Raw genomic sequence first — 27,634 nt, forward strand, 5'->3', positions numbered from 1 at the left:
GAAACACACAATCTTTACAACAACTACAGCCCACACTTCCCATCGAGAGAGGAAGAAGCGTCATTAGCGATTTCATTCTTGTTTTCTACAAACTTTAGCAACTCTGCACCCAAATACTTCCAAGACATTAGTGAGCTAAGACGAAAGCAGTGGTATCCATTGAGTCTCTAGACAGTGATAGTTGAGTGGGTTTCATCTCTTCCATTTGACGACTGAGATTTTCACCGGTGGATAAAAGAATGAACAGATCGAGAGAACTCTTATGCCAACAATCATGCATAATATAAGAGCCGCAAGCAATCTCTGTCTCGATGAGAATTAAGCTAAGACTACCCCTCGAAAAAATAGGAAGCCCATAGCCCGACTGCCTCCGAATCAATCCATAGTCTTCATCAAACAGACAAACATTCATCCAATCATTGAAGCAGGCCACATATAAACCTATACAAAGAACCTCTCGAAGGCAGCTTAGCTCACGTGCATCACAAGTAATAGTCAAGCATGGGCTGCTTCCACTCTTGCGCCAAAGCTCTATCCAACCCGAAAGAAACACCTGCGTCTTAATATTCGGTTCTACACTTCGAAAACCCAATCGTTGCTTCAGGCTGTGTCTTTTCAAATACACAGCAAGCCATCCACAAGCTCTACACATCCGCCAAACATCCATCGAATCGTAGAGCTCCACATGCATCTCAAAATCGCCTCTTAGACCATCATTCTCTGAGAAAAGCTCGAATCTGACAGCTCCTTCCACAAACCAAAGAATCACTGCCTCCATACTCGGCGAAACACCCTCACATGTCCGAACACAACACCACAACTTATGACACCTGCCTCTACAGACTTCCCCGTCCCAGCGTATGTCGTCTCCGAAAAAACCTCCCATATCATAAGAAAACACCACACCTCGACAATCCATACACATAACCACCTCATGCAGATAGTACCAACACGTGCCAATATGAACAACCAACGACCTCATTAACTTGAGATGACTAGAGATGTCCCTCGCCACGTGGCAGATGCTCGTCGAACTTAGGAGCCATGTAGGAACGCATGGTCGCCATGTATGCAAAGATCAATAGATGCCCGCAGTCACATCTGCAATTGTCATCCAACCTGGTAACCATGCACACACGTGGCAATTGTCGTCCGACCTGGCAACCATGCACACACATGACATGGGGACCACGACTGGAGGTACCGAACTGATAGTGCCACGGACGCATCGGGTTATGTGGTGACACTTGTTGGCCATGTACCTAGTGAGTCTCCAATTTTCTGGAAGTTGTGGCATGCAACCTTCCTCATGCACCTTATGCCACTTTATCTCATCCTCATAGCCCCCCTATTAGATCATATATAATTTCAAAGCTTCCACCATTCATTATTTATAGGTCATAGATAATTTCCAAGCTTTCGAGTTCATTATAGATAATAGATAATGGGGGCACACAAATTGTGTCCTCTTGTTTAATACATGGGCAAAAACAAAAGATTGAGCTCCCTTAATAGGAATGTTTGTCCTCATTTTGGCCTCGACCCTCGCTTTTTGTTGTGCAGCCTCATTCATCTGAGTTAAGCATCTAATAAGTTTGGAGCACTAGCGTTGGTCCTCTTCAACAACAGCACAATGAGGTCTCGTACGGTTTTGAAAGCAGGACACAATTCAGGCGCTGCAGATGAAGAAAAGGAAAGGCCCGACGGTGTCCGGACCACCATTGGCATGAGGAAGAAAGGTCTGGGCTTGAGGGCATGGTTGCTCATAGATACCACCGGAGGTGCTCAAGTAGTTGAAGCGGGTAAACATGCTATTATGAGGCGAACTGGCCTTCCAGCGCGTGATCTGCGGATTCTTGATCCTATATTGTCCTACCCGTCTACGATTCTCGGTCGTGAGCGAGCCATCGTCGTCAATCTGGAGCATATCAAAGCCATTATTACTGCGCAAGAAGTCCTCCTGTTGAATTCTACGGATCCTTTAGCTGCTCCCTTTGTGGCAGATTTACGACGCCGGCTTCTAAAGGTAAATTTGCCCGTTTCCGAAACTCCTTGCAAGTATTAGTGTGGTTTTCTCGGCTTGATTACTAACCACCTGATGCTTTGAAGGACCATATTTCCTTAATGGATTGTATGTTGAGTGATACGATTATAAATGTTGACAATTTGAGTTTCTTGTCTTCCTCATCAAAATCTTTGCATCTTTGTATAGACATGAGGAACTGAATGATAAAATTCTATCTGCTGAATCAAAGGAACCAGGTGGTGGGGAAGGTGGGCTCAGTGATTTTGACGGAGAGACTGGGAACAAAATGTCTCCTCCGGGGACTACCCTGAGGAATAGATCTGCAGGCCCCTTGCTTCAAGATGCATCGGGTCCTTGGAAAATTTCTCAGTTGGATGAAACACAAATGAAGCATGGACTGGAAGGTCTCGAGAACAGGATTGGCCCAAAGGTTTTACCATTTGAATTTTGTGCTTTGGAAGTTTGCCTCGAAGCAGCTTGCAGTGCTCTTGACTCTGAGGTACTCTCCCGCTCTTTGATTACAAAGCAAGGATGTAGCAAGTGAGATAGAATTGACCACTTCACTGATCTATATCGTGCAGACAACAAATTTGGAGCAAGAGGCATATCCAGCTTTAGATGAATTGACATCAAAGATCAGCACCTTGAATCTGGAACGAGTCCGCCAGATTAAAAGTCGGTTAGTGACCATCTCTGGGAGAGTACAGAAGGTGCAAAACTCGCTCGCTCCAATTAATCGTGATGCATCTTAGAATTTCAATACTCTACTAAATGAGACTTGACCAACTTAATTCTTTGGAGTTGCTTTTCTTAGTAAGTAAGCTCGCTCGCTCCAATTATTTGTGATGCATCTTAGAACTTCAATACTCTACTAAACGAGACTTGACCATCTTAATTCTTTGGAGTTGCTTTTCGTAGTAATTGTGCAAGGCTTTTCATATCCGTGGAGAAAGATGCGTCCTGATTATATTAAGCAATCTTAATGGTGTTAGGTGAGGGATGAGCTTGAACAGCTGCTTGACGATGACGGGGATATGGCAGAGATGTATTTGACGGACAAACTTATGGGCCAGCATTTGGATGGACATTCTTCACGAATGTCGTTGGATGGTGCAGATGAATTTGCAAGTCAGCTTGAACCTGATCAGGAGTCATTAGACATCGAGGGGGATATGTGAGTAATGCAGAAATTACTTTTAGTAACAAACTTGTCTACCATTGAGGTTACTGTGCAATGGATTACAAAGTGGCAGGTCCCAAGCTTCTTCCATGCATTGCAAATGTATTTGAATGAGCTTTTGTTTTGTCTTCTGGGCGGCTGGGCTGCGGTGAGAATTTAACCAGTGTATTTTGACCTTCTATCTTGTTGGCATTGTAGACCTTAATCATTTGCCACAGAACTGCAAGAAGTTGATATCTTCTCTCACAACTTGACTGACATTGGAAGTGTCAAAAGTTTGACTGGAATAGATTTAGATTTAGATGCTCGTTGGGGAGAGACTAAAATGAAAACGTTTATAGACTTCACAAGCAGTTGTAGCTTGAATGAAGAGATTTTGGACTACCTTTTGATTAGCCTTCTCCTTTAGTGCTAGCCTTCGTCATGGTTGAGTCTGCCCTTCACCTCTGGAGTGCCAACAGAAACTCAGTACGAAGACTTTGTATAAATGGATGCTGTGTGGGTGTGTGGATTTATATGTGTGAGAGCATATTTTTATACTATGGTCTACACCCACTGTTGGGCGCTGATGACGTCAGTGGGGATGTCATAGTAGCTAGTCCCTGCTATGCATGATGGAGTTTATGGTTTTCAACCTTGTGAGTGACTATCATGAGATTGAAACTGCACTATGTTGTGTTTTTAGAGGATGAGTTTGGGAATGTTTCTGGATTCATCTAGGTATATGCTTCTGCCATATTAGCGGACATGCAAATTTCACCTTGTGAAGTTTTCGTCCAAGTTGCGGCCTGCTAGTATTATGATAATTCTTTCTATCTTAAATGGTGCATTGCCCTATAAGCTAGATTTAGATTTAGATGCTCGTTGGGGAGAGACTAAAATGAAAACGTTTATAGACTCCACAAGTAGTTGTAGCTTGAATGAAGAGATTTTGGACTACCTTTTGATTAGCCTTCTCCTTTAGTGCTAGCCTTCGTCATGGCTGAGTTTGCCCTTCACCTCCGGAGTGCCGACAGAAACTCAGTACGAAGACTTTGTATAAATGGATGCTCAAGTATGTGTGGGTGTGTGGATTTGTATGTGTGAGAGCATATTTTTATACCATGGTCTACACCCACTGTTGGGGGCTGATGACATCAGTGGGGATGTCATAGTAGCTAGTCCCTACTATGCATGATGGAGTTTATGGTTTTCAACCTTGTAAGTAACTATCATGAGATTGAAACTGCACTATGTTGTGTTTTTAGAGGATGAGTTTGGGAATGTTCCTGGATTCATCTAGGTATATGCTTCTGCCGTATTAGTGGACATGCAAATTTCACCTTGTGAAGTTTTCGTCCAAGTTGCGGCCTGCTGGTATTGTGATAATTCTTTCTATCTCAAATGGTGCATTGCCCTATCAGCTAGATTTATATTTAGATGCTCGTTGGGGAGAGACTAAAATGAAAACATTTATAGACTTCACAAGCAGTTGTAGCTTGAATGAAGAGATTTTGGACTACGAAGAGATTTTGGACTACCTTTTGATTAGCCTTCTCCTTTAGTGCTAGCCTTCGTCATGGCTGAGTCTGCCCTTCACCTCCGGAGTGCCTTCAGAAACTTAGTACGAAGACTTTGTATAAATGGATGGTCAAGTATGTGTGGGTGTGTGGATTTGTATGTGTGAGAGCATATTTTTGTACTATGGTCTACACCCACTATTGGGTGGTGATGACGTCAGTGGGGATGTCATAGTAGCTAGTCCCTGCTATGCATGATGGAGTTTATGGTTTTCAACCTTGTGAGTGACTATCATGAGATTGAAACTGCATTATGTTGTGTTTTTAGAGGATGAGTTTGGGAATGTTTCTCGATTCATCTAGGTATATATTGATTGGAATAGAGTGTATTCACATGTGAATATGTACTTGTGAGTGTGGTGAGACTCTATCTTGGGTGAAATTGGCCCCATTATGTAGAGTATTTCTGCTCACTGGTCAAAAGGCTGAACTCGAGTACAATGTCAAACTTTAACCAAACCCCAAACTCAACTCTTGCAGCTCCATGATTGTTCACACTAGGAAAATGAGCTCTGGAACAGGCTGTACTTAAATTTGCAGCAAGGGAAGTCAATCGCAGCTGCTTGGCACAAATCGGAGATAGGGATGGACTTCGTTTGGAAGCCGCAAACTCTGAATAGTGCGATAGAAGCTCAACGATGGGGCTGGCAAGTAAATCGCTGTAGAGATAGAACGTAGGAGGGTGAGAAAGAAGAAAGAACGCAGCAACAGGGGCAAAAAATAAGCTGTTCCACCCTCCGAAGGTTTTTGTTGCAATAGAAATCTCTTTGTACAAGGTGGCTTACGAGGGAGCAGAGGTAGGTACAATTCTCAATACCAATGGGAGCCTAGAGGCCTTAATTTATAGACTAGCCCAGCCAGCTAGAAAGCAGGTGCTCTCCAAAAGCAGGTGCTTTCCAAAAGCTAGGACTTGCTTTCTTGCATAGAGTAGGCGATTTCTCCTAGAAAGCTATGTTGGAGATAAGTGCACACTAAGTGTACTATTTCCCTAGTCTACATTTGTCTAGTCTAGTCTTTGTGTCTTAAGTATGTGCCATGTGGCACCTCTACAATTATCCCATAAGCACTCTTGCTCTATGTCTTGTACTTTGGCCCATATATTCATGGGTCACATCATTGCAATCTATCTAGCTTGTATCTTGTCTACACTCATCTACAAGGTAACTCATTGTCTTTCAATCTTGTTCTTATTTTACTTCTAGTTTTCTAGTTTCTAGTTCTTGCTTTTATATTCCTACATGGTATCAGAGCCATGTAGATCCCTCTTCTCTCCCCTCAGTCTGCTGTAGCCATAGCCGCACCTCTCCCAGCTATCCTCTGCTTCTACCCCGATCTCGTGAGCTGAAGGAGTCGCCTCTTCTCAGATTTCTGCCCCGCTCAGCTGGTCGCCATCATCTCCGAAACGGGCTGCTCCTGTCTGCCCTGCCATTCTCTGCACCACGGGCTGCTCCTGTCTGCCCTGCCACTCTCTGCGCCACCGCTTCTTTCTGCCCCACCATCTCTCTGCCAGATCTGCGCGCCATTGCTGCACTCAGCGTGCCATCTCTGCCAGATCTGCGCGCCATTGCTGCGCAGTTCCGCTCTCTGCCAGATCTGCACGCTCACCTCTTTCAACAGGTCGCACCTCTCTAGCTGCTGTTCGTGATCTGCGCCATCTTCTCCCTTGATGCTCAAACTCAAAGTCTTGCTGCTGCGAACCACGGAGATCGCCTGTGAGCTGCCGCCCCTGTTCATGCTGAAGAGCTGCCCACGTCTTCCCTACGGCATTGCTTTGGAGCTGAAGAGTCTACAAGTGGTGAGCGAGCCGGCTTCTTGGATCTCTTCTTTCATTTATTTCTGCAATATTGTAAGGGAATAGACACTGCCCTTGCATCTTAGCAAGAGGTAAGACCTTCCCACATGGCCTCTTCTACTCATTCTCTCATGTCTATCGACAAATTCAATGGGTCCAAATTTCATACTTGGCAAATCAAAATCAAGTGCCATCTTATGAAAGAAGGTCTTTGGGACGTTGTTCACTGTGCTGCTCCCGAAGATTCCAACATTGAGCAAGTTGTCACTGCCAAGAACGACAAAGCCTATGCTATCATCTTGCTCGGTCTTGGAGATGATTACATTCATCACATCTCCGACATACAGTTTGCTTCTCAAGCATGGATCACTTTGGATACCCTTTTTGGACCCCGATCTAAAAACTCTAAGATTGCACTTATGATCTCATTCTTTGATCTACATATGCAGGAAGGAGCTACTATAGCCTCTCATGTCAATTATCTTCGCAGTCTTATGGTTCAGCTTGCATCAGTGAAGTCCCCCATCTCCGAAGATATTGCTATTGCTGTGCTTATCAAAAGCTTACCTGACACCTATGCTACTCTTGTCACTACCTTCAAGTATCACAATAGTCCTACTCTTGAAGCGATCATCAATGCTCTCCAAGAAGAAGAAAGAACGCAACAACGAAAGGTAACTGACACTGCATTTTTAGCAAAGAAAGGAAGTTCTAAGGTAAGAAATCCTTGCACCCATTGTGGCAAAACTAATCATATGGAGAAGGACTGTTTCAAGGCTCATCCATGCACCATTTGTGGCCGTGATAATCACCGGGAGAAGGACTGCTACTCCAAACCCTCTACATCAGCCCCTGCATCTACCTCAGCCCATGTTGCTGCAACATCTCCATCAGCAGATCTTGCTGTTCCTTCCTCATATGATGAGAAGTGGGCTTTCTGATTACTTCATATTTCTTGTCTACCACTTTGACCACCGATGATGTAGGTCAAGGGGTTCTAGTGTCTTACTCATTCTGCTTTTGGACCTGAGGAGGGAATGTCTCCAAGGTCTATCTATTTGTCTACAGTCAGTCTTCTGTCTATCTAGTCTTGTCTGTCTGTCTATTTGTCTATCAATCTGACTGTATTTTTAGATCCATCTTGTCCCTACCCTTGTGGACCCATATGAGGATATCACTTGAGGAGGGGTGTCTCAGGATCTTTGTCTGTCATGTCTTCTATCTTGTCTCTCAGTCTATCGGTCTTTATGTCTGTCTTCTAGTCTTGTCTTTCTGTCTTCCTCCTAGTGTCCACTTAAGGAGGGTGTTGGAGATAAGTGCGCACACTAAGTGTACTATTTCCCTAGTCTACATTTGTCTAGTCTAGTCTTTGTGTCTTAAGTGTGTGCCATGTGGCACCTCTACAATTATCCCATAAGCACTCTTGCTCCATGTCTTGTACTTTGGCCCATATATTCATGGGTCACATCATTGCAATCTATCTAGCTTGTGTCTTGTCTACACTCATCTACAAGGTAACTCATTGTCTTTCAATCTTGTTCTTATTTTACTTCTAGTTTTCTAGTTTCTAGTTCTTGCTTTTATATTCCTACATGCTAGGCTTTTTTATAAGGCATGGGCTATCCCCAAAAGCAAGTACTTTTCTCCATCAAGTAAGGCACCTTTATTGCTTTTAGCTCAAGTGGGCCTTGTCTTGTGCTTTTCCCCTTAAAAATGTGGGGAATTAAGCACTCTCCAAAGTCTTGCACCTTGCACAAACAATATCCAACACTTTACCCATTAGAGGTTAGTCAAATGTATGCATTCTAGTCATTGGACTATTCCTAGTCCCTTGTGGGCGTCCCCACGGTGTTCACTAACCAATGTAGCACAACTGAAAATGAAACTAATTCTAGTTAACCAGAGTCAACTCTCTTTGACCAAAGTCAATATAAGGATTTCTCTTTGTTTCTTGGGAGAAGTACAAATGCGTGACATCCCCTTTGTTTCTTGGTACAACTATAGAACTTGAGGGTATATTGAGAAAAACTCTTCATCCAAATAGGTACCATATCAAGTTTAAGAATTACTCGGCCCTTGATGCCAAGTGGGGGTAACCTTGCCTCCGTGTCCTTTCTTCTTAGTGTGATACACAATTTGTTTTGGGTATGAGGATCTCCTCCATTTCTTCCATCTTTGGTGAGTCTTCTTGTCTAGTTCTATGGGTTCATCCTCATCATCTTCTTCTTCTTCATCTTCACCATTTCTTCCCCAAACTTGTGAGAGCTTGTTGTCCCTCGTCGTCTCACCATTCTCCAAGTCCTTCTGGCTGGAGAGACCCTTCGTATGGGCGAACTTCCACCTGCAAAGAATTAAAGAATGATTGTCGCTGCTGGTCGCCATTCCGCGAATTCTGTCGAAGCTCTCTGTCGCGTATTCTCCTTCTCTGCTCCACCTCTTTCTAATTCCTTTTAGGGAAAGCTTCTCCATACTTTGGACTCTCTTGTGTTCAAGTTTGAGCAGCAATGGCTGTATATTCGAGGAGAACAAAGCTAAAAACCAGTTGACTTTGACGACGTTCCAGCCAGCAACACCGCGCGACATTACGTATGACCTCTACACCAGAAATTCGCCCATATGTGAGCTTTCATTTGAGCCAGAAAGCCCTGTTTTCTTTCTCTGAAGAAGGAGATACAAGCCCTCCAAGTTCAGGCCTCTGTTTGGGACAATTTTGACAATGTTGTGAGTTTGATGCTACATTAGATGCTACTTTAGCATTTCTGATGTTTTAAAGTGTTGAATAGCATCAGTACAATTGTGGCTACAACTTTCCTTTAGGTTGCTATACCTGGATTTGCTTGGAATACTTTCATTTAGCCATCTCTATGAAGCATGCAAGTTGAAGCATCATTTCCATTATGATTTGTAGTATGGAATTTGGTTACAAGTCTTTGCTACTCTAAATGCTTGTACTTTGAAGCTCTTCAACTCTTTCTAGCCTTGTAAGAGAGTAGACACTGCCCATTTTGGGTTAGACCCTCTCATGGCTATCTTCTTGAATATGGATAAGTTCAATGGTAAAGGCTTTCACACATGGCAGATGAAAGTTAAGTTTGCATTGATGAGGGGAAACCTCTGGGGGCTTGTCAAACCTGCTTCAACTTCTTCTTCAACAGCCTCTAATGCTGGAGAATCCTCAGCTCCTACACGCCCGCGGCACGAGATCTTGCTAGAGAGGAGAAATCCTATGGCATTATTGCTCTTGGCTTAGGAGATGACTATATTCATCACATTTCTGATTTGGAGTCTCCTTCTGAAGCTTGGCAAAAGCTTGATATTATTTTTGGTGCTAGCTCTCACATCTCAAAATTGTCACTTAAGATTGCTTTCTTTGAATTGAAGATGGCTAGTGGCACTCCCTTGGCTGCCCATGTCAATCACATGCGGAGTCTTATGACTCAACTTGCTTCTATCAACTCTCCAATCACTACAGATGATGCAATGGCAGTATTGCTCAAAAGTATGCTTGAAGATTATGATCATGTTGTTACCACTTTGAAAAATCTTCCTAATCCTACTCTTGAAGGTCTTATTACTGCTCTTTAAGAAGAAGAAAGGCACATGGAACTCCGGAGAGGTAATGACACAGCCTATGCCATAAAAACTCAAAAGGGCAAGTTTTCACCTTGCAAACATTGTGGGAAGACTAATCACCTCTCAAAAGATTGCTTTAAGATCAATCCTTGCAAATATTATGGCAAAAACAATCACCATGAAAAGTTTTGTAAGGCCAAAAAGGAAGCAACTATAAAACCAAAAACTGCCAATTTACTTTCAGTTGATGTGCCTCCACAAGATGAGGCCTCCTATGAAGATTATGCTTTTTGAACCATCTCCATATATGCTCCAGATCTCTCTTTTATGTTGAGTCAAGGTACTTTGCCTGGATAGTCCTCCAAAATGAATGGAATAAACTATTGTGTTCTTTGTAAACACCTCTGGTCACCATATGATGTAGGCCATGTGTATGTGTTTTGCTCCATGGTACCTCCTGCAAACATTATGTGCATGTACAAGCAGGGGAGATAACCATTGGAAGGTCTTATGTATCCCTTTGTTTACACCACACCCTTGGGAACCCTTGCTAGCATGAGATCCTAGCCATAGATTTATCCTTGACCACCATGAGATGGCATGAGAAACTATGAGACTAGATGTATCCTTGACATAGCCTGAGGCATTCCCTTGAGGGGGGTTAAATGGGATATCTCAAGGTGTATGCCCCAGGCACACCTTAGGTTCTATGTGTGTGTGCTAGAGGCACAGTTAGGTGTCCATCAGCACTGTTAGGTGGTGGTAGATGCCACATAGGATGATTGAGAGATTCTAGGAGCTGATTGAGGAGATGATTGTGGAGCTTGGTGGCTCATGTAGAGGTGCCTACATATGGACCTCACCCTTCTTCATTCTAATGCAATTCTCTCATTTTGTGTTCAGTTTCATGCTTTCCTTTCACTTCTTCAACAAATACGAGCTGGTTGACTGGCCTTGCTGAATATTTTCCATGATCTTCCCAAAGTATATGTCCAATAAATAGTGCTCTTTCATGTTTCCAAGGTTCCTACGATGAGCGATGATGATGACATTATTTGCTTGGGGCCTCCTGGAAAGGGCATCTGCTACTCGGTTTTGTGCTCTTGGAGTACAGACAATCTGAAATGAATATGGACAGAAAGTTTGCCCTTCTCAAAATGTTTTTCTATTGAAAGTAGCAGGAACGTTTGCCAAGCCAAAAGGAATGACCAAGAACTCGTATAACCCAAAAGTCGTCTGAAATTCTGTTTTATGAATGTCCTAGGGATGAACCTTGATTTGATGATCGCCACTCTTCAAGTTAGTCCTGCTGAAAATAGTGGCTCCCGCCAATCGATCCAACACATCATCAATGTGTGGAATTGGAAGCCTGTTCTTGATAGTCATCTTGTTGAGGGTTCTATGGTCTACACACATTCTACAAGGCTCGTTTTTCTTCTGGACCAACAACACATGTGAGCAAAAAGGAGAAGAACTAGGTCAGATTAGTCTTTTGGAAAGCAATTCTTGTACCTGAGCCATGGTCTGGGCTGCACTCACCTGATAAGGTGGTCGGTTAGGAGGCTCACTTTTTGGAATGAGCTTGGTGACATGGTCCTCTGGCCGCTCAAGAGGAACTCTCTTGGCAACGAATCTGAAAAATAACCTTTAAAAGCATCTGGAGGCTAAATAATTTATTGATCTGAAGAGTCTAGCTTAACTTTCGTTGCATTCTCTTTTGCTTTGACATAAAGCTGAGATTTGGATACAACACGAATAGTTTCCCCTTTCCCTTTAGCAACAATACAATGTTCTCTTGCTCTATGATTGAAAACAAGTTGTCTTTTCAAGCATCGTGAGATGCACTTCTTTCCAATAGAATCAAGGCATACCCAAAACTACATCGTATTGTTCCAAAGGTAAAATAAAGTCCTTGTGATCCACATAATCCTGAATATGGATCCTAAGCTTTCCAATGAACTATGTCATTGGTTCTGACTATCCCTGGAAAATCTGATGAGCATCAAGAGATTGCCCTAGCTCTTGGGTCTTAATTCCTAGCCGCATGGTTAGGTCATGATAAATAAATTTATTTGTTGCTCCATCAAAACATATACCTTTGTAAGACTAGAATAAGTCCAATCATACAAATTTAAATTTTTTGTTGTTCTAAAGATAAAAAATCTACATAGAAAATAAAAGAGAAAAAAGAGAAAATGAAAGAGGAGAAAAAAAAAAGCAAAAAAGAGGTAAATAAAAACTTTTATGAAAAACAAAAGGAAGACATACTTAGCAAGCAAAGCAACACTTATGTCGTCATCAGTGCCCAAACACTTCCCCTCTTTTCGGAATTTCTCAATCTGTTTGGGAGTGAATCTAGGCTTTCCTTTGTAGGGCTTTGGTTCACCCCTCGGCTTCTGTGGCTGAAAGTCCTTCCTTTGACCTCGGGCAGATACTTCTTGATGGTGTCCCCATTCTTGCTTTTTGATGCCGCTACTGACTGTAGCAAATCTTATTTCATTAACTCAACTATTAAATTTGAACACATCAAATCTCAAAGTTTTGTCTTGAAATAAATGCTCACTTGGGCACAAATACTAGTTGCGAACCAGCCCTGTAGTCCCGAAGCTTTGTCTTTTTTGAACATCTTTGAAGGGAGTAATCTGAAGATAAGCTTCCAAAAAGGTCTTGTTGTAAATCTTGATAGTATCTGAAGCTGTCATGCTTAAGCTCTCCCATGTTGTATGAACATCATCATAGAAATTTTTGGGCAAAAATTGATCATAGAACTGTTTCTTAAAGTCTTTCTACTACCTCATCTCTAACAAGGAGAGCTTCCCACCATGCACATGCGCTTCTTGTAAGATGTAAACTTGCTATCTTCAGCTTTGGCTTCTCTCGATAATGCCCTGTCTTAAAAGCTATGTCAAACTAGGAGAAGAATTGTCACTTCCGCCATTCGTTGCATCAAAAGTAGTGAACCGAATGGACTTACCACCTTCTTTAAAATCTCTACTTCTGGATCTGGATCTCCTCCTTTTTCAACCATGCGGAGATTGCTTCCTGGATGTCGTGGAAGAAAAGTTGCTAGAAGATGATGAGTTGGAGCTAGGAGATCTTCTACGCTTCGTAGTCCGGCCTCTATGTCAGGTTGAGAGGATCTCCTTGAAGAGGATGATGAATTAGAGGTATGTGCTTGAGATATATGCTTTGATGTTAGAGTTGTGCTTATGTGGAAGCGCAATTTCCAGTTAACAAATTACTCAATACACTTAACTTCAAATACCCATTATTTTGAACATCTATACGGGGAGAGAAGGGAAAAGAGTCAGACACCCTAGCGTGACCACTTCTTGAGAGTATCGGAGGAGGGATTCATTATCAGACCGCAGTATCTCGAGGACAAAGGAGTCTCGCATGCACTAAGGATTGCCATTGGACAGATCCGTGTCTCATCTCATCAGCTAAGGATTGAGATAGGGAGAGTAGCAGGCATACTCAAGGAGCAGCGGCTATGTATGCTTTGCACACTAGGAGTGATTGAGACAGAGGAGCGTTTCCTATGTGTATGCCCAACCTTTTATGAGATCAGGGGACAATACCATTGCCTCTACCAGGAGGGGAATGTCTTCGGTCCACACTCACGATTGATCCACTTCCAGGATCAGGTCTGCATTGGGCTCTATCTACTTGAGATGCGCCGACACAGGGAGACCCTACTACGATAGATTAGAGAGCAGCAAGAGGCGATTAGACCACAGGACAGAGAGTCTAATAGAGCACAACGTCACGTCACAAACTTCTATTGATTTGAGTCACCTCCAGGACACATCGGGATGGAGGTGGAGGAGATAGCTAACATGTGGGGATCCTGGATTACTGATAGAGGGATGCAGAGACCACCTACAGCATGGAGAGTGACCAGAGCACACTCTATTGAGGTCCGTCCTATCACAGCTTTCCTCAAGAGAGACCGCCCGAGGCAAGGGGTTACCCTAAATATAGCTCAGTGGCTTTAGAGATCGAGGAGACCACATCCCCCTCCGCCACCACAGCATGACACAGCCCAACAGACGCAGATCCAAGACATTTTCAGTGCTCACAAGCGAGCCACCACGGTGCTGGGCTTTGGCTTTTGAGCCTGAGTCTTAGAGCTTAGACCTCAGCATGCTACAGCTCTCAGCTAGTCTCTGGATTATATTATATCTGATTTTGTTCAAGCTATTGATCAGCTTATTAGGTTTTCCATTTTTCAGTTTAGCAGTATTAGAACTCAGCCCTCTTGGTGTACTTTGTACCTTGTCTTATAGGCCCGTTAGGTCTTCTGCGGACGTTAATACATCTTTCTCTCTCTCTCTCTCTCTCTCTCACACACACACACACACACACACACACACACACACACAAAAATATGTGAACATGTCTTGGTGATATTTACTTCCGTTGTTTCTGTATGCGTGAATGGTGATACTTTTCATAGCCCCTGTAGTACGTCCTGGTGGTATGGAAGGCCATGACTCAACTGTTTATGGTGCTCCTACTAGTGATGCCATATTTACTACGTATCTTGGAAGTTCAGGACGCCAAGGCTAAACCATTGGGAGGATGACTAGAGCATAGGCAGGGATAATATGGATTAGATTAGGGGTGCCATGCGGGCAGCAATTTGGCTACCTGTATTCATTCTAGGGCTGGCTGTATGCTCTAGACCAACCAGGTTCTGCTTCCGTGGGGGCTCCTAGATGGGCACCTACATGGCCTATAAAGGATGGCCAGTGCCAGGTCCAGACTTTTTCATTAAAGGGCCTGCACTTTGTGCCCTCTTTCCTCTTGCAAATAACAGCAATCCATCATCATTTACCACTACTCTCCTCTACATGGCACTACTTGCAAGGATATTACCCCCTTGATTTAGGTCTGATCAATCATGCTATTGTTATAATTGAGCAAAAAGAATATATTAGATACTGCCACTTGATTCTAGTTCTTTGTCACTTTTTCCATTTTGATTTGATAGCTCGATGTCTAGCAAAGAACAAATGAAGTTGCCATCAAGTTCCTGAAGCTCCTTGAAATGCGAATACATGTCAGCTGGGCTGGTTTCAACAGATGGTGGGACGGTGGCTTTTTATGCCTTTTGTGGTATGACAGTGTCATAAGCTGAACAATGTGAAAAATATTTTTGCTGCTGGTTTGGTTCCTGACCAAAACTTTATGTGGGTACAAGGTTCCTGTATACGAAGTGCACAACCTGCGTCTTCTCACCACCTACGTAAGGGTGGGACGCAGTCTTCCCCCCTTCATACTGGTCAATTGGGGGGATGACCCGACCAGTTTGGGCTTGAGTCCGAGCTCCTAGATGGGCACCTAAGTGGCCTATAAAAGATGACCAGTGCCAGGTCCAGACTCTCATTAAAGGGCCGGCACAATAGTCGTTGTCCCTTTCCTGTACTACTCCTTGCAAATAACACCTATACTAACAATTCCATAATCATTTTACACTACTCTCAAGTAGATGGCACTGCTTGCAACAATATTACCCCCTTGGTTTCAGTCTGATCAATCATGCTATTGTGACAATATAATTGGACAAAAAGAATATATTAGATGCTGCCACTTGATTCTAGTTCTCTGTCACTTTTTCCATTTTTTATTTGATAGCTCAAAGACTAGCAAGAACTATTGAAGTTGCCACCAAGTTCTTGGAAGCTACTTGAAACGTGAATATTTGTCTGCTCGCCCGGTTTCAACAGATGGTGGGATGGCACTTTTTGATGCCTTTTTTGTAATGACAGCATCATATGCTGAACAAATGTGGAAAATATTTTTGCTGCTGGAAAAGTTTAAATTTTGTTCCTGACCAAAGCTTTATTTGGATACAGGGTTCCTGTAGACCAAGTACACAGCTTGCAGGGCACATCGTCGGGGGTTTTTGATGAGGCTTTAATGCGGGATGGTTCAACTGCCCGGGGTCCTGGTATCGATGGTGGAAGCACTAACAGCAGCAACAGTAGCAGCAGTGGTGATTCCAAGCATCTTGATGTTGAAGAGCTTGAAATGCTTTTGGAGGCCTACTTTGTACAGATTGATGGTACCTTGAATAAGCTGTCTGCGGTAAGCTCGAGAGGTCTTCCTACCTATTTTGGCCTTAGCCATTTAACTTCTGGCAAGTGTTCTGTTTGTAAGCATAACAAGCAGCTGTTCATCAGTATAAAAATGAAGCAAATAATAGCTCGATTCATCAGGATTGGCATGCTCTTTGTATGAACCTGAATGAGTCAGTATCTCAATGGATTTGGCCATGTTTTGAGTTGTACGAAGGCAAAAATAATGCACATAAAAAATGGCAAGGGAGGAATGTTTTTGTCCTATGTTTCGTATTTTAAAATCTCTCTGAAAGGAACTTGATGAATTGACAAATTTAGATCTGTGCGGGGTTTGATCGTGTTGATATCTGCAAAGGAAGAAGTATTTTTTATTAAATCAATCTATATGTCATGGCAGACCAAAAAATGTGTTATTGAATCAAAGGCAGATATAATCCTGTGCCACCCTCCCCACTAGCTTCCCCCTCCAGTTAACTGCGCTGCAACCCCCCCCCAAAAAAAAAACAAAAAACAAACAAACAAAACCTCTGCCCTCTCTTGTGACATCACCATAGGGAAGCTAATTGTGCTTTTGTGCTGCGAGTGAAACCTGATTGCAAGATGTGGTATCTCTCTTGAAGTAGTGCTTAAATCATGCTATGCGCTGTGTGAACACGAAACAGTCAACATTACTGCTACAATGCTAGAGGCTGGCTGCCCTCATGAGCTCTGAGTGAAGGCTGGCCTAAGTTTGAGAACCTTGGAAAAATACGCACTCATTGCCGTACTTTAGGGACATGTTACTGCTGATACTTCTCTTCTTCCTACTGCCTTTCTAAGGGTGCTGTTCTTAAAAGGCACAAATTTTTGACTTTCTTCTTGTGAGGACCTTTTCCAAGTCTCAACGGACCGTCCTATCACTCATCAATTTTTCCTATCTGAGTCGAGCTTATGCGGAAGCACAATTTCCAGTTAAATTACTCAATAAACTTAGAACTTCAAATAGCCATTATTTAAAATGAACATCCACACACATATCATTCAAGTTTCACACAAAGGAACGGGAAAAGAAGGGAAAAGAAGTCCGGCACCTGATGGGGTGTGAATGAGGTGCACCCCCTCAATGATTCTGAGCTTCAATTAGTAACGCAGACCCAGGAACAGATCTCAAGGTAACCTAGAAATCCTAGGACATGAATAAGTAGTCCAAAACATGTACAATTAGCTTCCCGTGGATGAAAAATAGAAGAACTCAATACATAGCTGTAGAAACACTGTAGAAAAAGTACCCACTGGCAGCCCCTAGTAAAAACCAGGCGAAAAGAGACCCAAAACTTGCCAGTCTGTGTAAAAGCTCTCCGGAATTGTTATTCTAGCATCAATCTATTTGCTAGGCTCCGGTGACTCGTATTGGTTGTTGGAAAGGAAGAAACGTAGGCTGAAGGAGAGATTCCAACAATTCATCAAGTTGGATAGTAGGAGGATGGCTAGGAAGAGGGCGAATTTGCAAAGAGAGCAGCAGGAAGAGGGTGCAAATTTGCAGAGAGAGCAATTGTGTTTGCTTAGACCTTGGGGGGAAAAAAAAAGCTATCGAGAGCTATTGAAAACACAAAAATCACGATGAAAAAGCTGAAAAATGATTTGTAATATCTTATTTTCTAATTATAGTATTTGATTGGCTCATAAAAATATGTGATAATTAGATGTGTCTGGTCAGTCTTTGTATCTTGTAGTCTGGTCGCCTCTTGCTGGTCTCTGATCTGTGGTAGTTGTGTCGGCGCATCTTAAGCACATATTCTAGGTTAGAATAGTTATTAGGAATTATTTTAATCTTTTAATTAGGTCTCTTAAAAATTTATGAACCCTCTACCCATGCACACAATTAGTTAAATTAATAATCTTGGATCAAATGCACATCCCAGGTTTGCTAGGCTCATAACTTGACCTAGACAACTCAAAATTTACCCAATCTTAATCCATCCTTTAGACCTCCATGTGCTCAATCTAATGCGCATGTGAGTGACCAAGGTGCTAAACCTAAACTCAAATATTAAGGGTTCCGAAGATCACATCCGCCTCACGCGGTTAAACACTATGTGATCTTGATTTGCCCTCATTAAGCTTAAAGCATCATTGCCCAACACACCAAGGCTCACCCCCAAAGCCAATTTGAAGCTGTTAGGAATAAACCATGGGTACTGAACACCCATTTGGTGTTATGGAAAACCCTTGTGGATGTGCGAAGCATCATCGATCTCGTACGGCATGTTAATAACTTAATATTAGGTGGAGGGTGATCCGGTAGGAAATAGTCAAACGATTCATAGCTTCACTGATGTGAAGTCCACCGCATGTACTATCTTTCAGCATCCTGTCATTAGATGTGACTAATATGGATCCATCACCATATTGAAGATGGTGTAAATAATTCCGTACTAAAGACGGCAAAAGTAAACCATATTGAAGATGGTACAGTCATACTAAAGATGACAAATCACACTGAAGGTGATAGATCATTCTAAAGGTGATAGAGTCACACCAGAGGTGATGTAGGCACGCGGAAGGTGTTATATGCTAGCACTATAAATAATGTGGTCTCGTTGAAGGTGACAGAAGCTATATTGAAGATAGCGTACATGGTGATCAGCCATGGTATTAGGTAAGAGCTTTGAACTGTGAATAACCATGCGAACATGATTTGTAGAAGATAACCGGCTGGGGTGTGATATCTTGTCACAAGAACTCACACAAAGAAAACTCACGTGTGGTGTTAGAAATCACTCAACAGAGGGTACGCACAAGGAGGACTGATAGAATTGCCCAAGAGCTCACATAGTGTGGTGTGGGGTGTGGAATCACAAACTTCTTAAACTTATGTGCATAGAATAGATGTGCAAACTCATCAATAGACAATGAACCAGCCAGATAAAGAAACCACCAAAATAATATGTTCCCGTCCAAAGCTATGGACACAATGCAAAAGGGATAGATCCAGATTCCCACCAATGGTGTGGTCCTCTGATCTTACCACAAGGTACTCCTCCTATCTGCTGGCTATCTCTAGACTCGAGCCCGTGTGCTCCACCTCGAGCGTCTGTAGACTTTCCGTCCAGAATGATCCTCTCCACCTTGCCGCCTATAGATCAGCCTAGGTGGGCAACCCTTCAAGCTCCGTCTGCAGCTTCTCTAGGTCTCTTGGTCCTCCAAAGTATAGGCTCCAAGATGGGTAGAAGACTGCTCCTGCTGCTTGTGTGAAGGCTGCTCCAAAGAATGATTAATAAGGGCCTGGAGGCCCTCCTTTTATAGGCCCAGGGCCTGCTGCAAAAACCGACTCAGTCAGCTTCATTCTGGCTGACCAGACTGGCCGACCAGTCTACTGCTGGTCCAGCCCTTTAAGGGCTCTCAAACCGGGGCCCACACTTCTAGGGCCTTGGCCCTCCAATGAAGGCAAGGGACCAGCCCTATATAAGGCATGCCACTGCCCACTAGCAGCCCCCCTTTGCTGCTCCACCTCGCCTCCATGTGGCTGACCCCATTGCTGATCTTCCCCGTCCTTCTGCACCATCTTCTCTTGCCAGATAGCCCGCCATGCAGGCGCCTTTTGGCCTGCCATGATGCTCCTTTGTCAGCCTGCTGTGTGCTGCCCATATGGCAGCTTGTTTGCTGCCCATGTGGCAGCCCCTTTGGCTGTCCTGACCTTGTGAGGTGCTGCTCATGTGGCAGCCCCCGGGCACATGCTCTAGGTATCCCTCAGTAGAAAAGGGGGTAGGGGCAGATTTGGAGAAAGGGGGATAGACTAGCGGAAGGGGGGAGAGATAGGGGAAGAAGGGAGGAGGAGGGGTAGGAGAGAGAGAATGAGGTAGGAAAGAGAGGGAGAGATTGAGAGGGAGTAGGGAAGAGAGAGAGAGTGAGTGAGCATAGGCAGGAAGGAGGAAGGGAGAGTAGATAGGATTAGGGGGTGGATGGGGACTTACATAGTCCTCCACATTTTCCACCTAAAGGACCTCTAACTTGGCCCTTTCTCCCCTTCATGACAGCCATCCCTTCCCATAGAATTTTGCCCTCAAAATTTTCACAGCATGGCTGTCCAAAAGTGCAAGCAAATAGCAACTACTAATCAATCCGATAGGATATAGGTGTGGTCCTGGACGATGCTTTCTGTCTGCCATGAATTTTCATCCTTAGGAAGACCCTGCCACTTGATAAGATACTCTACGTAGGCCTTGTTTCGGAGTACATGGTCTGTGAAACCCACGATGCGCTCCGGAACATAGAGGATGTGGCCCTCTTCATCCATAGGTGGCAACTCTGGAAGAACATGGACATGCTGTCCAACATGTGGTTTCAGCAAAGACACATGGAAAACATCATGGATCTTGGAGGTATTGGGTAGCTCCGACTGATATGCTACCTCTCCAACCTCATTCAAAAGAAAATGTAATAATGAGTGAATGTAAATGCAAATCTTTCATTCACATTCTATAGAAAGAATATTTGGGCATCCTGCATATTCCCTTTTGCCAACTGTAGAAGGGCATCCATCCTCTCCAAGTCATTCCGTGCTTGCTGATTTTTCACAGCCATGCCAGCAATTGAAGAAGGCATCTCGACACATTGCCTCAAACGGGCTCATGCCAATGGAGAGATGCTTGGTACTATTGTAGCAAAATTCAGCAAGTGACAACCATTTATCTGAGTATCATGACAAAAATGCCTCAAATATTCCTCCACCCATTTGTTCACCCTTTCCGACTGTCTATTAGTCTCAGGATGGTAAGCAGTGCTAGGTGTGAGTAAAGTACCCACTGCTGTAAATATCTCTTGCCAAAAGTGACCCATAAACTTTGCATCTATGTCACTGACAATTTCCTGAGGGAAACCATGATGCTTAAAGACATGCTCAATGAATTGCCAAGCAACTTGTGATGTTGAATAGCGGGTCTTAGTGGGTATGAATTTGTCATTCTATCCACCACAACAAAGATGATGGCCCATCCCCTCTCTGTATAAGAAAATCTTGTGATGAAATCCATTGCTATGTGCATCCATTTGCCCTCTGGAATGGGTAATGGCTGCAAGAGACCTGCGGGTAATTTGCTGTCCACTTTATTCTGTTGGCAAGGCAAGCATTCAGCCACTTATTTAACCACATCTCTCCACATGCCTTCCCAGGTAAATCTCTACTTGATTCTTTCATGTGTTGTAGTGATACTTGCATGTCCAGCCATGGGAGAAGAGTGCATTTCTTGCAAAACCAGCTGGCGGTATTTTGAGTCTAGCACTACATGAATCTTGTCTTGGCACCACAACAGCCCATTATGCAATTTGAAATCCGGATGACCTTGACTAGAAGGCTTCTGCAAATCTGAAAATATGGGAGCTGCTTTTGAATCATGAATCCACTCATTATATATGGTAGAGATAGCAGACAAATTGCAAGCCCACATCCTGGACAAGGCATCTGCAACCACATTTTCCTTCCCTTTTTTGTACTCAATGTCAAAATCATAGGATTGGACTGCAGCCAACCATCTCTTCTACTTATATGACAAATTTGGCTGGGTGAGGAAGAATCTGAGTGTCCTATGATCTGTTTTACCTTAATTTTACTTTCGTACAAATAGTGGTGCCATTTCTTGAAAGCATGCAAGATAGCCAGCATCTCTTGATCATAAACATGGAAATTGAGTTCTTTGGCATCAAACTTCCTGCTTTCAAAGGCCAACTGTCCATGATCTTTGGAGAAACCTATTGAGAGAGGTAGATGTTCTAGTAGAGATTTAAGTTGGATTTTGTATGATTCGATGGAAGTTATACCAGTCATAAAGTTTTTAAACTCTTCTCAGAGTAGAAGACACGTGTACTCCATATCCTACATGAAACACTTGATTTCACTACTCTCTGCACTCGGATAGATTTGGACGATTTGAAGTCAGGAACAAGAAAGCTGGTTTAACAAGTTTTCAATTACAGATGCGAAAAAGAATGATTTAAAGTTTTAAGATGAAAAATCAGCCTTGCAATTTATCGAAAAAGCAAGACCTTGATTTGAAAAAGAAAAGGTGCACAAAGGTTGTACATGCTGAAGATGCCCTTTGTTGGTTAAACTTCCTTCTAGATAACTCGTGTATAACTCTAGGAGACTCGTCATTTCAACAAAGCATATTGCAATTTATTCCAATGGGCACTAATTGTGTTGTTTCCTTATCAGACTTGTACCTTTATACTTATGAATTTGACTTTATGAAGAACGCCTCACAAAAGATCAATTGTTGCACAAACTTTGTCAAGGCTAGGAGATACATAATGACTTATCTGTCCCAGACATTCCAAACTTTTAAACATTTTATATACAAAGATCCAAGTTCTTTTTGTGGAGGAATAGATTCTTGAGAGTTTTGTGAACTTAATTATACATCTATCGGAAGCTATTATAGTCTCTTGGATCTTAATCTTAGGTTTAGAAGCTGATATGTAGGATAAACGGCAGCAACCTGAGTATGCCGTGGTGAACATCATAGTAATGCCTCACATCGACTCATATCTTTGATTTTGGTGCTTACTTCCCAATTCTAGTCTTTGCACAAATATGATTGCATTTATCCCTCAATTTAGTAATTTAATCCTATTACTTCTATAATACCAGAAAAGTAATGAAGAAACACTACATTGTAGTTGTTATATCTTTGAAATTTCGGCTTTGGGTGCATGGTTTTATCTCAAGCCAGAGAGAGAGAGAGAGAGAGAGAGACTGAGTTTCTTGTGAAACACTGCAGCTCCGTGAGTATGTTGACGATACTGAGGATTACATCAACATCATGCTTGATGACAAGCAAAATCATCTTCTCCAGATGGGGGTCATGCTTACCACAGCTACACTTGTTCTTAGTGGATTTATTGTGGTCACAGGAATTTTTGGCATGAACATTCACATTGATATTTTTACCACAGGGACCTTCAGTCAATTTTTGTGGACAATAGGCGGATCTGCGGTTGCTTGTGTTTTCGTATACACACTAGTTATTGGCTGGTGCAAATGGAAACGTCTTCTGGAATAAGATCAATTTATGAATTGCTGTGGATGTGTGTTGGGGAAGCTTTCCAAAGAATGGCTGATATTTTCCCTTTTAGGCAAGTTGAATGAACAGGTAAGGGTGAATTGGTGCCATTGATATACATGACATGTCAGATAAACACTTTGTACATTAGCCTTTCGTTTGTTTGCTATGCTGCATTATGCAGTTAAGAATGGTGTATTGATGAAGAGGCTTATCACATCTAACCTTTGCAGTATCTCATCCTAATTAATGGACAATGTGTTTCTGTATTTTTAATTTCTTTATGTGGAGTCTAGTTGAAGTCTTTCGCAAGGTGTTTTTCTCGTCTGCCAATGTTTTGGGCTCACATTTTGCATAGTTGACTTTATTGCTTGTGCGTGCGTGCGTGCGTGCGTGTGTGTGTGTGTGTGTGTGTGTTGAGGGAAAGGGAAAAGGAGAGAAGTCTCGATCCAGGTGAGTAAAAACACCATGAGGCAGATGGCTACACAAAAGGGTGGAGGCCATAGAATTAAATTATGAATATAAAGAAATGCACTGGAAGCTGAACCTTCAAAGACACACACACACTTTTGCCTCCCTGCTTGCTCACTGAAGTACTCCTACATGTTTCTGCAACCTTGGGTCACAATTTTCTAGTCCCAACCTGTGGGGCTGCTATTCCAGATTTCAGGTCACAGGGCTATTCTGCTTGAGGCATCTGGTTGTACTAGTGTGTATGTACCCACCTTGTGTCCCTCTTTCTGAGAGGTTTCTTCTCAAAACCCAAACAGCAGCTTATGCTTGGGTGCTGGTGAGATCATACATTTGCCTTTGCTTACTGAGTTATTCTTGTCCAGTTTGAGTTTTGTTTTGCAACATTTGTAGAGACGCCCTGCCAAAGACTCTGTTTTTGTTCATTTCTTCCTTATCTTCTCTTTTCAGTAAATTCATTTTGAAGAGTAGTATTATGGGTCTTCTGGTTGGCTTGAATGGTTTATCAACAGAGGAAGAGTAATGTATGGATAACATCATTGTTGAACTCCTGAATGATCTTTTCTCACAATCTACACCCAGGAGTACCTGAATTTTGATTGATGAGTGTTATTAAAAACGAGTGTCTTAGTGTGGACTAGTTTTCTGGATGGCTTGTGAGCATGGTTCCAAGTTATGGAATTCTTGAGGGTATTTCTTGGGTTTCTAGATGTATTTCCTTTTCTCTATCATATACTTTTCTTTGTGCATACGTACTATATTCAAGAGTCGCAATTAAGGGTTACCCACCTTTTTTGGTTTCTGTATAAGAACACGATCCAGTGTATTTTGTGGAGAGCATTTTCTCAATTATGAAAGTGTTGCACACTTTTGATGTCATACACGGCATGTGGTGTGTTTCTTCTTCATATCTTTGCAGTTTGATTGTGTGCATGTAGAAGGGTGTGCCCAAAACTTACCTTAATCGTGGTGAGATTTTGCTTGGAGATGTTAAATGATCAAATGCATTGGGAGCCTCACCTTATCCCATGGTTAGTGGCTTGCCAAGCAAGCTACCATATGAACAGCTAGAAGAAAAGCGCGGAGCGTTGACTTGGTTCTAATCCCAAACTCATGACTTGTGGTAGGAAGCATGTTTGCCTATATAGGATTGTGAAAGACTTGAAATTGTGCTGGAGCATAGCACCTCAGGCAGATAGCTGTTGTAAATAGGGAGTAGCACCAGGAGGCCGCAACGGAAGGGCTATTTCTTTTGGGGCAGAAGTCTGTTTTGGAGAAGCTCCAGGATGTTGTAGCCAAGAACACCTTTTGTTTTGGAGTGCTGCAATGAAGCTCTTCTGCGGGCGATGGGTAGGTGCAAGCTGATCAATAGAAACTCTGGGCACGATAGCCTCAGCTATAAACAGGTTGCAAGCAACACATGGGACAGGGAGCGAGGACTGGGGGTGGACCAGAAAGAAGGTAGTTAGCTTGCATAACTGGCTACAGTGGAGGAGCTGGGAATCTTATCTTCAAATCTCGTCTTTTGCCCTCTTTTGTAGAGAAAACTAGATGAGTATCCACGTGAAGGCCTCATCAGTGCCAAGTAATCATTGGAGGATTTAAATAGGGGTGCACTGTTTGTTGTAGTACACAGGTGGTTGTCCTTGAAATGGGTTGGCAAGGGATGTGCAGGTATATATCATCAGGTGCACTGAATTATTTTCACAATGAGGGGTGTTTAGAGGTGTAGGGGAGGGAGGATATGCTAAGAGGGTGTAGTTGAAAGTCGGGTTCCAAGTGTTAGAGAGGGTGCTCATTAGAGATGTTTGAACGTTTCAGAAAACCTGTTCGTGTGCAAGATATGCCCATTATACCCCATAAGCTTAGGCAACATATAAATTTGGGATCCAAAGCATGCAAAAAGTCATGCTTGCATCGTGCAAGTGGCAACTTGAAACTTCCAACTCGAATTTATAGTGAGACGAGCTAGGACTCAGGAATCCAAAATAGGTTATCCATGAAATTCAAAACAAGTGAATGCGGAACCCAAAATCCAAAACAAGTGAACTTGAAACCTGTGTCGATGGATTTCAAACAATTGAACTCGAAACCCAAAAGAATTGAACCCAAAACTTAAAACCTAAAACAATTGAACCGATTCACATGTTGGTTTCAATTCAAAAAATACAACCTTACAAGTAGGAGTCATAAAGTCGAAACAATAAAACATGTTTCAGCTCGCATATGTTGTGGCTCATTTTTAATTATTAATAAAGATTTTAGAAGATTTTAGCTTTTGTAAAGTAGATTTAAGTAACATTGTCCAACAAGTAAAACTTACAAGAGTTACCAAAGATTAGGAAATCTGAAACAAGCTACTATGGACTTGACTCTAATTATTCTTTCTCGAGTTATGGTTAAGAAGTCTTTTGTTTGCCTAGGGACTTTGGGACTACGTCATGGGCACCAAGTACAAGCGCAAGTAGCTACAAATGTCACTCCTAAGTAGAGGAGATGGGATACTCTATTTGCACAGGCCTTAGCTTTGATCTATATAGATGGCAATTCTAAATTTGCAACTTGTTTCTACTATGATTTGTTGTAGATGGATGAAGGAGATTCTATGGTAGACCATGTCACAAAACTTTAAAGATTTTCTTGAGTGACTTTCGAATATATAGGTCATTCCATATTCGCTGCAGCTACTTTAGACTCTCGTTATTGCATAGATTTCAAACGTTGGATGCCCTACCTCGTTTGGAAGCCCCTTTTAAACACATAAGTGAGGAATGTGTTTTGGGTGAAGTGGATAGAATTTCTTTTTCTAAGGATGGTGCAGTCGAGGCTACAAAGACATTACAACTCATCCATAAGGATATTTGCAGTCCTATGCGAACACAATTTAGCATTTCCATTTTGTTGCTAGATTCACTTGGGTCTTTGCCCACTACTATAGCCGAACATATGCATTTTTTAGCCTTATCATCAAGTTTCCCTTGTAGAACATAAGGCACATATGCATAGGTGGCACATGCACATGTATAGAAATAACCCACATCGAGTTTTTTGTCACGCCAAGCTTGATATGGTGTCATCACCTTAAGTGGGACACCTATTCAAAATATGATTGGAGCATCTTGTTACTTCCATCCAAAACTTATGCGGTAGTCCTTTGGCCTTAAGTACGCATCTCCCCATCTCCATGAGTGTCTTGTTCTTCCACTCAGCCACTCCATTATATTGAGGAGTATATCGGACCATGCATTGATGCAGGATGACTGTCTCAACCAAGAAGGTTGCTAACTCCTTGGACATATACTCCCCCTTTTGATTTGAACACAAAATTTGTATCTTGCATTCATATTGATTCTCCACCAAGGCAACAATGTGCTTAAACACAATAAAGTCTTCTGGTTTTTGCTTGAAGAAAGTACAAAGCTCCTACACCTCTTCTGGTACCTACCAAGGAAACAAAGGTTTGCAACTTGAAGAAGGCCTTGTATGGCTTGAAGCACTCTCCTAGAGCCTAGTATGCAAAAATTGATGCCTTTTCAACCAGCTAGGTAATGCAACATTGTCTGAATGAGAGCACTCTCTATGTTAAGAAAGGAGGAGGTGATTTGCTCATTCTTGTTTTATATGTTAATGACATGTTGCTCATGGATATAAATGTTGTAAAAATGGGTACAAATGACATACTGCTCATGGGTACATATGTCGTCAAAATTGCACATTTAAAAGTCTGGTTTGGGGCTACTACATTACTTGAGCACTCAATTTGTGCAAGATGAGAAAGGCATTGGTTTGCTGCAGTCCAAGTACATTGGGAAACTACTTGAACGGTTCACATTTCAAAATCTCAACTCTTATGGAGGTAGCGTTGCAGCTATCCATGCATGATGATAGTGAACTATTTGATGCCACCATT

The 27,634-nt window shown here is 42.5% G+C and overlaps 1 protein-coding gene across 2 annotated transcripts; it reads left to right on the forward strand.

The window, feature by feature from the left end:
- Positions 1–1,478: 1,478 nt before the first annotated feature.
- On the forward strand, positions 1,479–23,502 carry LOC147895573 (magnesium transporter MRS2-3-like). Of its 2 annotated transcripts, none has more exons than XM_087383309.1 (6): positions 1,479–2,026; positions 2,256–2,525; positions 2,608–2,736; positions 3,019–3,200; positions 15,992–16,255; positions 16,418–17,679. In XM_087383309.1, the coding sequence occupies exons 1-6, from the start codon at positions 1,634–1,636 to the stop codon at positions 16,515–16,517; spliced, it is 1,338 nt and encodes a 445-aa protein (XP_087239435.1). In that variant the 5' UTR covers positions 1,479–1,633; the 3' UTR covers positions 16,518–17,679. The 2 variants fall into 2 exon arrangements, with proteins under 2 accessions (XP_087239435.1, XP_087239434.1); XM_087383308.1 differs by lacking the exon at positions 16,418–17,679 and adding an exon at positions 22,972–23,502 and having other exon boundaries at positions 1,481–2,026; positions 15,992–16,223.
- Positions 23,503–27,634: the final 4,132 nt, after the last annotated feature.

Source organism: Dipteris shenzhenensis, chromosome 13, assembly GCF_047967505.1.
Source record: "Dipteris shenzhenensis isolate YYH24624 ecotype China chromosome 13, Dip_SZ_1.0, whole genome shotgun sequence".
Taxonomy (NCBI): Eukaryota; Viridiplantae; Streptophyta; class Polypodiopsida; order Gleicheniales; family Dipteridaceae; genus Dipteris; species Dipteris shenzhenensis.

Bases quoted from the DNA above. Each gene is read 5' to 3' on its own strand.
- LOC147895573 (XM_087383308.1), top strand. From the start codon at position 1,634: ATGAGGTCTCGTACGGTTTTGAAAGCAGGACACAATTCAGGCGCTGCA. The intron at 2,526-2,607 runs GTACTCTCCCGC...TATATCGTGCAG, and splicing joins GCAGTGCTCTTGACTCTGAG to ACAACAAATTTGGAGCAAGA. The intron at 3,201-15,991 runs GTGAGTAATGCA...ATTTGGATACAG, and splicing joins TTAGACATCGAGGGGGATAT to GGTTCCTGTAGACCAAGTAC.